Here is a 13,354-nt window from a genome sequence, read left to right on the forward strand (position 1 = left end):
GATTAGTTTTAAATGCAGAAGAGACATTAAAACATAAATGGTGTCCAAATTTTTTTGCTGAGTCATAAAAGGGCATTGGAATTGGCTTGATGGCAAGATTTATATTCAATATTTGATTCAAAATTTAAAAAAAAAAATCAAACTAGGCTTCTTCTATGTTCGTCATCTTTCGTGTTTGCTCCCTCGCGGTCGTTCCAATATCGGCAGAACATTTTACAGCTGCATTTTCTCAAATTTTATGGTTCTTTTTTTATGAATTTATTCTTTCAATAGTGTGTGTTGGGGCGGCATGGTGGTGCACAGTGGTCACAGCAAGAAGGTTCCGAGTTTGAGCCCCGGCTCCGGGACGGGGTCTTTCTGTTTGCAGGGTCTACCTGTTCCTGTGTGGGTTCTCTCTGGTACTCCAGCTTCTTCCCACCATCCAAAGACATCAAGAGGGGACGAGGCTGATTGATACTCTAAATTGACTGTAGGTGTGACTGTGAGTGTGAATGGTTGTCTGTCTCTATGTGTTGGTCCTGTGATGGACTTTAGATATTTAGATAGGCATTTAGATATTCTATGAGGACTCGACCTTCCTCCTTTATTCAGTAATATAAAACATTATAATGCAAAACATTCTTGTGTCTGATTTACAAAAGACATCATCACATTCTGCAATAATGACAATCACAGCACTTTTTTTTAACAATATAAGGCAACAGCATAACATACAATCAGTACTGTATGTGCAATAGCGGTATAAATTATTTTCAATAGAAACACATAAAATTCACAAATGCTGAGATCCATCGGAAAGCTGTTAGTGCATTCTTAAAATAGAATAGGAATACAAATAATCTCATCAAAGTCATGTTCCATCGGTACTGTACAGGTTTCTTTTTTTAGATATAATCCAAGAATATAAGTCAAATCAGTTTCATATATGATGGCCAGCAAGCAATATCTGACTGTAAACAATAAAGGAGATAAAAACAGCCCTCGATTGGAACTCTTCGGGGAGATAATCAACGGCTTGGAAGTCACATCAATACTGCGATAGTCTAGAAACCTTCAATGACAAAGAATGCCTCCCTCCTCTTTCATTCCTTCATTCCTTCCTTCATTCCCAGAGGGAGGGGAGAGAAAATGTGCACCATAGAAACGTCTCAATACTTTCATGCTTCAAACGACCTGCATGACAAAAAGATGGGTGACATGCAGCATCTGCGCGAAGGAAATTTACAACGGTGATATATTTCAAAATTAATCATAGCTATATTGCTGTGGTACCATCAGAATACTACAGTTTTATTCAAGTTATCCTCACGTAGGCTTTTCAGAGTGTTAGGCTGGCCACAGGGGGGCTCCAGAAAGTTACAGGCGAGGCTCAGTGAATGAAGTGACAGAATATCACTAATCAGTCAGTAGAGCAGCGAGAAGGTGAGCGACCGTGTCAGAGAAACAGTGAGGGGATTTGGGAGAATTTTTTTTTTTTTTAAATTAACTGTTCATAAATGATTCTTTACTGTCTCAAACTTTGGAAACATCTGATTTAGCCTGATTCAGTTAATAATCCTAACGTACCTTTACCCCCCCCCCCCAACAATTGTGTTGTATAAAGTTCTTATTTCACAATAATTAACTCAGTATGTAACACTTTCTAAAACAACCATTACAGAGTACTTCACACAAACAGACAAATAAAAGGGAATAAACAATAAATAAAACAAAATGACAATACATTAAAAAAATTAAGGTAAGGTAAGGTTAATGTATTTCCTTAACCCTAAGACATTTGCTGTTATTAGTATTTATTTTTGTAAACAACTACCCTATATTATAGATATTTTGAACATGTATGCTTTATACCGTTTGGAATTCATTGTGGTAGTTTCTATTTACATAAAGGAACATGAGTCCAGGGATTGTTTTTTATTATCAAAGAAATCTTATTTATTGTCTTATTCGTGGTCAACACCTGATCGAACCAGTGAATGGTTCAATGTGACATCAGTCAGAACCTATCACTTTATGCCTCCTTTGTTAATATAAAGATCAAAATCAAACGTTATGTCAGTTTCTGTTACTGCAGTACGAGTTTGTCAACCTGAGAATGAGCTGCCGTGCCAGTCTAACCACATACTGTGTGACTCACCTGAGCTCTTCCTTTAGTCTGTTGAGTTTATCAAAGAGTCTGTCATTCTTGACCTGCATGGGAGCGCTTGGAACGAACCAGGCTGCAATGAATTTGCATATGACGACAACATGCTGCAAGTAGAGATGACATTCAGAGGAATGTTATTCTTCTAGCTGTGAAAATAGGCTTCCAGTTCACCGGTGACCTGCTCATAAATAGAGGTGTTAAGTTGGACAAACGGTGAGCACATTGGGAGGGGTCGGGTTGTGGTATAAAAACCGCTGAAAGTAATCATTGCTAGAAACTGCGGCAACTTGTCCGATGGCATTGTGTTAGGGCTTACCTCAAACAAGATGACGAAAGCAAAGCGCACAGCTAAAATTAACCAGAACTGGGGAGTAAGACTGTAGTCCTCATTGCTCCTGTAGTCCTTATAGCTGTGAAGAGGAGCACACAAGCGTGCTAATGATTTTAGACTCTAACACACAGGTGAGGGTGGCCTATTACCACAACAGTAGCAGTGCAAATCTAGCGGCACAACAACAACTCCAACGGCTGTGAGCAGCTCTCGTTTCTCTCATTTTATAGGTTATGAAATTTCTCCTAACAATCAGGAAGCCTCCCGTCAGAGGTTACATCATTTATCTATGGCATATGAATAAAAGTGAACCAACCTGCAGTGAGACACATTCAAGCCACTAGGGGTCACCATCTGATGATGTGAAAACTCCTTTTGTATGCTCTGGTCATCAATATTTGCAGTAGACAGGGTGTTATTGATGTAGCCAACCATGCAACTGGAAAAATAATAGAATATTAAAAATAAACCACACCCACTACGGCAAATTATTAACAAGGGTTTCACTTCCTCACTCAATATCTGTAGCCGTGCTGTTGACACACGGGCCATAACGGTAACGGTACACCAGACGAGGGATGAAGTCTGAAGATACACCGATGACTAGCCCGTTAGCAATGACAGCTAGCACCCCAATAGCCTCCAACACATCTATCCACACACCTGCGGAAAAAGATTTAAAGGTGCTTCAACTAGTATTTTACTTTAAAACAATCAAAACATTCAAATTTCCATACCATACCATATTTTTTTATGTTAACCTGCTTTGATTGAGAAAAAATATCAGTGTGCTGAAACATAAAACTAAAGAAATGAAATGGACAAATGAGACTAAACCAAAATTTGGGAAATTGGTTTGCATTTTCATGTTAGAAGACCTTTTTTTTGATTGTGTGAAAATGGCAAGAAATTGACAACAAAAGCTGAACATTTGTTATGCAAGGTGTAAGGTTATTTTCATTTTGTGTCAGACTTTTTTTTTTTTTTTTTTTACAAAATACCCAGCCCTATCTGTGCATCAAAAGCTGATAGCAAGCAAAGCAAATAGCTAAATGGAAAAGCTAAAAAATATTGGGGTATTACCGGGCATGAATATTGTGAGAGAAAAATTAGCAGAATTTTGTTAAATCTTGTTTTCTTTTAATTTGAAGTTGGCTTTTTTTTAAACTTATGATTGTAAGTTAAGCACGGGCCCAGAAGGTCATCGACCACAATAATTCCGTCCCCATTTTTTTTTTTTTGTGGAATATGAATTATTTTGACAGTTGGCCAATTCTTACAAACAGCACCTTTAACAGGTGATTTCTTCCATCACCAGTGGCTCTCACCGATGTCGTTGGTTTTCTTAGGAACCAGCCTGCGCTCTAGAGTGACCATCTTAATGGCATCCAAGCGTATCTCAATGACGTTATTAATGAGAGCCAGCAGAGGAGCGAGAGGAAACGCTGCCACAAATATGGTGGTGAAGCTGAACTGGATCACTAAAAAGAGAAGAGTGTTAACACTGCGTTTGATGTGTTCTTTTTCTTGATAAAGCATCCCGCAGATGACGTACCCATCTCTAGAAACTCATTGAACAAGCTGAAGGAGTCCACGTCATTGAGGCGATAGTTGCTGAGCCAGTCTCTAAGCTTGCAGTTATCACACAGTTCGGCTCCAGGTTTGGTCTGTAATTCATCTTTCAGGTAGCAGTGGGCACATTTCCTCTGGAGCTTCTGGGTTCTTCTCCTCTTCAACCACTTGCTGAACCAGCTGGTGAAACAAAAGGCAGGGTAAACAATCCTGGACCCAAAATATGTGTGTGTGTGTGTGTGTGTGTGTGTGTGTGTGTGTGTGTGTGTGTGTGTGTGCGTGCGTGCGTGTGTGTGTGTGTGTGTGTGTGTGTTATACATTATATAAATATACAAATTTCTACTCACGGTCCAGTGAACTCAAAGACATTACTGATGGTTTGCTTGAGTACCATTATAATCGCCATTTGGATGAAAAGGTCTGTGAGACATCCACTAGGGTGACACTGCACAGTGGTGAAATCGGTTAAAACAATATTTGCATGTACAAAAATGCATGTGAAATTCTAATGTTTGATTTTGTTGTTGTTTATTTGCTTTTAATTATATTCTGATTCATAACTCACCTCCTCTAACCTCCATTTCCCTGCAATTCGTACATAACCACCTGGATGACCATTTATCCTGTTGTAGGCAACAAAAACAAGTCACAATCAATTCTAAATCCATCAGGTTAGAAGAATGAATGCATTTGTCTGGTTCATTAGTATAAAATGGCCAGGTAAATGGTTTGAAATCATCATCCCAAATTCAATACTTTCCTCTCATCAATATGTAAAAATTGTGCACAATAACTCATAAAAATGTATTTTAAAAAACTGTGTAACAGCCTTTTTAAATGGCTGACCATTGTAACATGATAACACAGTTTGATCGTGTCGTCACGTTTTTCAAGTGCTGATACAGTTTAGTTCATACCTGCCAAGGAAAAAGGCGACATAGAAGAGCGAGGAGAAGTAGGTGAAGAATTGGAAGGTGAACATCTTGACGGTGAAACTCTTCTCTGTGGCAGCAAATGATCTCGTTTTCTCTAGCAAAGACAAACTTCAAATGAGCATGAATGGCACAATCTCACACACAGAGAAGCCCATCAGAGGACTGAATTCCATGCCAATAAAGTAAAAAAAAAAAAAGAGAAAAAAAGTACTGCCTCTCTTTTCTACTTCAGACTCTCTTCCAGTTTCTGGTCCATCTACTGTTGTACCTCCACTCACCTCTAGTTGTCCTCAATGAGTCTCTTATTAATCTCACCTATCACACGTACAATATGCATTCATTTTCTCTTGCCACTACTTTTCCTCCCAACAACTTTTCCTTTCAACAGTGGGACATCCCAGAGTCCTCGCAGATCTGTCAAAACTGTCCTTCGAACTCTGTGAGTCTCTAACACTTTCTGTGTCGCTGTCGGACCTCCTGTTCACAACTCAGACTGTTATTGACTATTCTAAAGTTTTATGCTCATTTCTGATCCTGAAACATAGTTTGAATAAACTTACCTATTTCACAGAGTTTCATGGCCACAATCCTGTTGACCTGCAAAGAAAAAAACAAAAAAAAAACAAAACCTTGGTCAGACGTACTCAAAAGAAACAGAGACACATGTTTAGAGACTCGTGTACCCGTGTCATGACTGTGATGATCAGGTAATGGAGGACGGCGCCCAGCATCATGGCTCCACTGTTGGAGTGGGTACTCAGAAACTCCCATGATCCTTCAGCCAAAAGCACGGCTGCGATGACCCTGAACACCACTAAAGCATGCGTCAGGCCAATGATCACCAGTATCTGAGGAAACACACGATGTAAGTGAGCGATGCTTTGCAACAGTAACAACTTCCTTTTAAATGCCTTAACTCAGACCCTAATAACTGAATCTACAGGCCTACACTTCAATCTTACTTGACATGGATGGAATTTGAATGTAGGTTGAAAAAAAAAAAAAAGAACCATTATTAATTTAGAGTAACCAGTTCACCCACCATGACTGTAACGCAGATCAAAACCAATGTACTGCGCAGGTAGGAGTGCTTATACGGTTTTGGATCACAGTTGGCATTGTTCACAATTTCCAAAATCAGTTCTTCCTAAAAAGATAGACACATTACAAAAAAAAAAAAAAAAAATCACCACACTGACCTGATATTAAAGAGAAATGGTATAAATGCAATAATAAATACCTCCTCTTCACACCAGTCAGACACCTTCCATTCACACACAAAAGAAGCTCGATGTCTTTTCCAGAATTCCAAAAATAATGTTGCTGTGAAAACAAAATGTCAAGGGATTTAAATCTTTGATGACGCCTTAATTTGCAAATTTGCAAGGATAGCTTTGAGTAGTCTTGGGTTCTTAGTTAGCAGGCAGTCCCAAGAAGGAGGGGTTTTGTGTCATTATGTTTCATTTAAATGCATTGCTGTAATGTTTATTTTTGCTCACATATTTGCTTTTTTGTATTGCCTGTAATGCAACCTGACACAATGCTATCAGAGGTCATTTTTAAGTTTGTGGAGAAAGAGACAACTTTGGTTAATGTAGCATTTACAGGCAGCAGAACCTCATGAACTGATCTGTTTCATTTATTTTAAACTGCAATAACTGTGTTCTACTTTTCTTCCCTTATCTTTCATTATCTTGCCCATCCCTCGTATGCTGTTTGGCAGATAGCCGTGCAAGTTTTTTTCTCTTTGAAGTCTGTTCTAGTTTATCGTACTCGTCACACAACTGTTCTATTAACTTTGTTCAGGTGAACTCTCGTCACCTCAGTCTGTTCTCCCTTAAACTGACAATTTGTAATGAATGCTGAATGCAGGTTTGGAAAGCTGTAGGGATCCACAAAACATGGATGTCAGAAGAGAAGAAAAAGAACGTGGGAAAATACTATAAATTATATATATATATATATATATATATATATATATATATATAATATATAGTACTTTCCCACGTTCTTTTTCTTCTCTTCTGACATCCATGTTTTGTATATCATTATAAATGGCTGCTTGACCACCCGCACATCCAGATGGCCAAGGTTGATTAAGGTGTGGGTTGGTCACTAGGAGAAGGTTTTTCAGCGATGGAGCATCTCCTTGGCAATGCATGTCTCAGTAATCAGGGAAACACACCAAGACAGTTGGAAAAATAAAATAAAGAACTGTCTGGCAAGCTTTTATAGCTCTTTCCTTAAATGTGGCTCTGCTTTGTGCCTTAATTTCAATAGTTTTAATTATGTTTTTAGAGGAACATACCAACTTTTTGGGAAATATGCTTTTTTTTTTTTTTTTTTTTGCTGTGCTCCCCAGAGCCAGACAAGAAGAAAGATACACTTCTGTGTCTTCAGAATAGCGCTGAATGACTGACTGCAAGTTAGCTTAGCACAATAAATAATGGTGTACTTTGGCCTTGCCCACTCAACTTCCAAAACCTGCAGTTCCTCTGTATCCTCTCGTTTAAATACATAAGGTTCAGGATCTTGATCTGTCCAGAGGAAATCTTCCACAGCTTCCCTCACAAAGTTGGTTGTGAGTGGCCATCACTCTTCTCGTAAATAATTTGTTTTGTTGGCCAAAGTTACAATGGGGCTTTTGACTGAAGCATGACATCACTACACTCAGCAGATTTGTCAGCAAAATAGTTCCAAGCATGAGTCTCTAAAATGCACACAGAGGAGAAAAGGGTATCTATCCTCTTGTCTTGCTCTGGGGCAGATGACACATAAGTGAATTTCCTTGAGAGTTGGTGTGTTCCTTAACAGACACCAGTTTCACATGTTGCCAATGCCCCCCCCCCCCCCAAAAACCTCTCATTTTACTTCTCAGGAAAATTTCTCCCCCTTCCACAGCTGATCATATTCATTAACATGATAGATCAAAGATAAAATGCTAAAAACAGGAAATTATCAGTCAGTTGTGTCATATCCAGACACACAACTCACCCCACACCGCCATGAACATGGCAAAGAGCACCGTGCCATTGTTGTCAAACAGCTGGCTCACCTGCGGAAGAACAGAGGCAGCAGTCGGCACCAGCAGTCACGGGTGCTATTGGAATCCTTACTGACAAATGTAGAGACCTACCTTGGCGTATGTGCAGGTGTCAGAGAGCTGCCACACTTTACATCTCTTGTCACAAAGTGGACACATGGTTATGTTGGCCTCACAAACCTCCCTTCTACAAGACAAATAAGCACATTCATCATTACAGCTCAAGTATGGCAGCGGCTGCAGAGGTGGGAAAAAAAACATACATGAGGGGTGAGGTGGTGAAGAACGCCAGACCGTAGAGAAAGACGATGACACCTATGAGAGCAGGCGGGATGAGCAGGTAGGTGTACCAGCCCAACCACAGGTAGTACAGGGCCACCTTCTCCCCGAAGTAGTTCCTGATACATGTACACAAACACACAGAGTGAAATGAGAGTGAGATTTTCATGACTTCAGTAACAGTAGTAAATGTTTTCATTTTTCCACAATAATATTGGACGTTTAGTTGCATTTACAATGCATTTTTCTAATATTTTGAGAATAGAACGGTTGTATGCAGATTTTATTTTCGGGGCTGTTTACCTGTCAGATGAATAGCAGGTACCAAAAAAAATTTGGTGGTGGTGGTGGTGGTGGTGTATGTGTGTGTGTGTGTGTGTGTAGGGGGGGGGGGGTGTCAGGAAAGAATCCTCAGAAATTCCCAAGATCCAAATCATGTAATGGATGTGAGTATTTTAGGAATTACCTCTACACATTGGTTTACACTCATCAAATCAAGCTAAAAATGTACTGTTTGCACTCATAACTGGAAAAATGAAAAATGACACATGCTGGCACTATGCTGAGCTGTTACTGGAGACAAAGATGACAGCTCTAATCTTTGCCAGCACAAAGCACTTCGTTTTAAAATAATTAGTCCAAACAATGCCCATGTCATGCGTGGAGGACGACACGTTGCTGCGTTAATACTTGAACCCACTTCACAGAGGAATGACATGCGATAACTGCAACTGTAAAGAAGCAGGATAATGGAAAAGCTGTTGTGCTTCTGTCCAAACCTGACTGCAGTTATGGGTTGCCCATGGAGACAGGCTGTCCATCGAGCCCAGCTCTCTGTCAGCTCTCTCTGTTTCTTTTTCTGAAAGCAGAAGCGCACCAAATCAAAGGAAAACACCAGCATGAAGAAGAGGCTCCATATAAATGAGCAAGCGCAGTATACACGCATGCATTTAACAATTCTCAACAGATCTCACTGGTTTATATATAAAATTAAGCTGACTGAAATCCTAATATTCAGAAGATGCTCTGGGATATTTATTTACATTTATATTTTATTGATACATCATACTTCGGCAGCCTTTTCCACCACTTAAGTGTTGCATAAAGGATCCAGAGTAAAACACATGCCTACATGTGCAGAGATGAAGTCATAATGTATCCTCACACACTTGCCCACTTACTCCCAACATTGGATGACTCACTGCAGAAATATCAGCAGTCATATTAATAATGACTCACGTTGATCCACAGCTACTCTGTGAACACTAACTGGCACCAGTGTATTGTTTGTGAAGACCATTGCCAAGTTCATAATTTTAGAAGCTCTCAAGAATCAGCAGATCACTTGTGATAAGCTGAGATTTCACAGTTGATAAATAGTGTCACTACATTGACAATGCTGGATACTGGTTTCATGAGGTCCTTCACAAGGAACCATTTCTTACACAAGAATAACATTTAATCTGCTCTTATCAGTCTCTATTTACACAATCTCCAAGACAAACTGTGAAAAGGCAACCTGTAGTTCCTGCTCAAGCTCTATAATTCCACAATGGGTCCAACGTAGAGACGATACAACAGCCTGCGATGGTTTGTGATAAGGCGTAGATGCTGAAGAATCTGATTTGTTAGGAGTTTTACCTCGTGCAAACAGAAACGCGCTTCAAAAACCTTCATCTTCATAAGATCCCGTAGACCCTCTGGGAAGATCAACAGGAAAGTGGGATAATATTCAAGATTAGATGTCCAGATAGTAAAGAGTGTCCGGGAGTGTGTTCAAGGTCATTCTCACCTCCTGAATGGATTGGAGTGTGATTCAAGATGAAATGGACTATCCTTATCCTGAAAAAGAGACATGCGTCACTTCTAAAACTCAACATGCCACAATCTACAATAAAAACATCCATCCATCCATTTTCTACACCACTTATCCATTAGCGCGGTTGGGTTTATTTCAAATTCAACACCAGCTAAGGAAACCAATTTACCTGGTGCTGAGGGGCACAGTGTTCTGATCCGAGCTCCAGTTGCAGGCATCAGACACTTTGAGCAGATACCTGTACTTCTCAAATATTTCTTTAGGCGCTTGAATCCCGTAGAATACGAGTTCATCATCTATAATTTTCTGACAGGAACACATAGAGACACGAATGAATGAGTGACGCAGTGTTGGCGACCGAATGTGATCTCACTTCAGTTCATGTCCACACTTACTGTGACTTTCAAGTTCTTTTTTTTCAATTCTTCAATGTATTCTGTTTGCTTCCTGAAAGCCTCTCGCTCCAGTTTATCAATGGTTTTAGCGACCAGGACATAGTCATATGAGAGAGGAGTGTGCTGTGTGGCAGAAATGATACAATAAGTCACTTGTTCACAGGATTTGATGGCATTTTTAATGAGAAAGACGTTAGAGATGCACTGATTGTGAAATTCCGTGCCGGATCAATACCCATGTTTGAAACATGTAAAATCAATGTGCTTTTTAAACTTAGTCCATATTTTGTGCCTGAAAAAAAACCTGGATAAAATCCTCATAACATATAAGCACTTGAAAACCTTTGGCCCTGTAGGGCACCATCCTCAAGGACAAATTTAATGTTTATTTTCCAGTTGACAGTACACAAGGCCAACATGATATCACTGCACGGATGATGCATCCCTAAAACAAGGCCATGATTTTATTTTTTTTTTCAAGTGGACACATTCAGAGATCTTACCACAGGAGGAGGAGATGGCTGATCATTGCCGTTCTCTTTAACCACCCCCATGAACTCCAGCAGTTCAATACTGGGCTACACACAACACAACAATGACAATGACAACACAAGGATAAGTCACTCGCACGATGACGGTAGAGCTATGCGTAACGGCAAAAATCAAAGGGTGATGGTTTACTTAAAGAGATAAGAGGGAAAGATGATCATGACCAAAAGAATCCAGTCCAACTATGATGTGGGTGTGTTTCAGTGAATGCAGCCCGTGGTGCTCCTGACTCACCATGGAGGACTGTCAATGGCCTGGCTAATTCTAACATGACTGGAAAACAAGGCATGATGATGTGCTTTCTCTCTAACATACCAATCCATGATATCCACACACCCAGAAGTCAGTCAGGTGTAGGCCAAAAAAAAAAAAAAAAAAGGACGGTGAAGTGAAGGTGGAGCATTGTGATACCAGAGGAGGTTCATTCACACCTGGAACTCATTCTTAACTTTTATCAGAGAATATGCAGATGTAAGATGGTTTGTGTATGGGTGCATCATGATAGGATGTGCCTGTGTCGGTGCTATTTGCAGTGATTTTCCTGTGGCAACGCAAAAATAACAGGAGCTTGCCACAGCAGCACAGCCTCCTTATAAACGCTCTCTGTGTGTTGGGAGGATTATGTATGGATAAAATCACCTACCTGCCTCCTGTGCCCGGGCATGATGAGCAGAATGCGATTAAGAAGAAGAAGAAGAAGCCTCGGGCAACATTCACTGATCCCCTCCGTCAGCTGAGTGATAGGAGTCCCTGTGATCAGACGATAGGTGACTTCCGTACTTCTCCTGGTAACAAACGCCTTGTTGTTTTACAAGCTGAGGAATGTCAAAGCGACACTACCTGTTGCTGGTGCCGCAGCCTCCGCGCGTCTCGGGTCCGTCGCTTCAACAAAAAATACAGACACACAAATAAATCCAAGGTCCAGCGTGTTTTGACAGAAGCTTCAGGGGGAAAAAAAAAAGAGCCGCTGTCGATTTGTCCTGTCAGGTGCGATGGAATGACACGTTTGGTTGCCTCCTCCTCTGTGATGCAAAGTGGCATGAGTCCACCGCTAGATGGCAGCAGACACACATCTTTAGATCGTTTGCTGTTATCGTCTCTGCATGTTCGATCAGCACTTTACAAAAATGCCCAGAAGTTTCGATTATTCAGTAAAAAAGTCTACTTCCTTAGTACACTTTAGGTAACCCACAAGTATAGTTTATCATTTACTACCAGCAATAACATCTGTACTGGTACTGCACTGGAATTTTTCGTTTATTAGAGTGTACATTTATAGCAACAATAAACAAATAAACATTATGAAATAAATCTGAATGCACAATGTTGTATTGGCTTTGGAATAACGACGCCTTACTTTCAGATTCATTTTAAAACATAAAATACTTATGGTACTGTAACTCTCTGTACATGGCAATAATATTGTACTTAAGTATAGTTTGGTGACGAGATTAAGTAAAAAATACAAGCCAAACAGACTTTTAAGACTTTTCTGTTTCCTTATATGTAAAAACCAAGTAAATTTAACTCTGTTAATCTCAACTAAGAGCATGAAAACTGAGAGCATAATCTCTTACTTTTACCTGAAGTGACATCTGTATAACCATTTTTTTTTTTGTAAGACAACCATACATTTCTACATCTTTCATAACATAAAGACAACTCTCAGATATTTTTGGGATTCATGGGTTTCGGTCACACAAATACATAATAGGAAGTTGCAAACAAAAGGTCAAACAGTCAGTGGTTAATTCCTTGGAGTAACTAACACAAGATCGAGCAACAGACAAGCAGATATTCAAATGGAACTCACCTCACAGTCTTTATTGTCTGAGGGTTTAAATATTGAACAAATGTAAATCTCCTTCATGAGATTCAGAATGTTACAGGAGGTTTTTCCATCTTGCTGGTTCAGCAGTATTACTGCCGCTGACAGTTTCCCTCTTTGCACAACAGAAAAAAGCACATCCACATTTACAGGAAGCTCCAAAACAATAGTACAAAATACAAATGAATCACTGACATTCATCCATGACAAGTAATTTTAGATGTAAAGGTTTTAATGATATCTTTTATAATTACTTGCATGTATCTATTTTTATACATATATAAAAACAAATATTTTACAGCTATTAAACATGATGCCAAGCTGTAAATATGAAGCCTCATGCCGCATGGACCAGCTTCTATACTGACATGACACTGCATGGGCAAAGACCCCTAATTTAAAGTAAAACCCTATCCATAGCTAGTTACGGATTAATTTATAAAAAAAAAATATATAT

The 13,354-nt window shown here is 39.6% G+C and overlaps 1 protein-coding gene across 1 annotated transcript; it reads right to left on the reverse strand.

Annotated features, from left to right (window-relative positions):
• Nucleotides 1-574: 574 nt before the first annotated feature.
• Nucleotides 575-12,986, reverse strand: LOC147259017 (anoctamin-9). The gene is made up of 26 exons (XM_086209194.1): nt 12,883-12,986; nt 11,910-12,120; nt 11,713-11,819; nt 11,024-11,098; nt 10,521-10,643; nt 10,295-10,431; nt 10,099-10,148; nt 9,948-10,006; nt 9,086-9,165; nt 8,291-8,425; nt 8,121-8,214; nt 7,979-8,039; nt 6,225-6,307; nt 6,027-6,131; nt 5,668-5,832; nt 5,545-5,581; nt 4,967-5,078; nt 4,615-4,672; nt 4,397-4,494; nt 4,033-4,229; nt 3,806-3,958; nt 2,993-3,140; nt 2,794-2,916; nt 2,463-2,556; nt 2,138-2,250; nt 575-1,173 (listed from the first exon to the last, which is right to left on the reverse strand). Exons 3-26 carry the CDS (start codon nt 11,731-11,733, stop codon nt 1,158-1,160), a joined length of 2,337 nt encoding a protein of 778 aa, XP_086065320.1. The 5' UTR covers nt 11,734-11,819; nt 11,910-12,120; nt 12,883-12,986; the 3' UTR covers nt 575-1,157.
• Between the last annotated feature and the right edge of the window lie 368 nt (nt 12,987-13,354).

Source organism: Aulostomus chinensis, chromosome 7, assembly GCF_037954235.1.
Source record: "Aulostomus chinensis isolate RoL2024-O1b breed Wild chromosome 7, RoL_Achi_v1.0, whole genome shotgun sequence".
Classification (NCBI taxonomy): Eukaryota; Metazoa; Chordata; class Actinopteri; order Syngnathiformes; family Aulostomidae; genus Aulostomus; species Aulostomus chinensis.

What these genes read in the sequence shown, in the direction of transcription:
- LOC147259017 (XM_086209194.1), bottom strand. Translation starts at nt 11,733, where the DNA reads ATGCCCGGGCACAGGAGGCAG. An exon ending in CAACCCATAACTGCAGTCAG is followed by an intron (nt 8,426 to 9,085) that starts GTTTGGACAGAA and finishes TACATGTATCAG; the next exon opens with GAACTACTTCGGGGAGAAGG. An exon ending in TTGAATGTGTCTCACTGCAG is followed by an intron (nt 2,557 to 2,793) that starts GTTGGTTCACTT and finishes TCCTCTTCACAG; the next exon opens with CTATAAGGACTACAGGAGCA.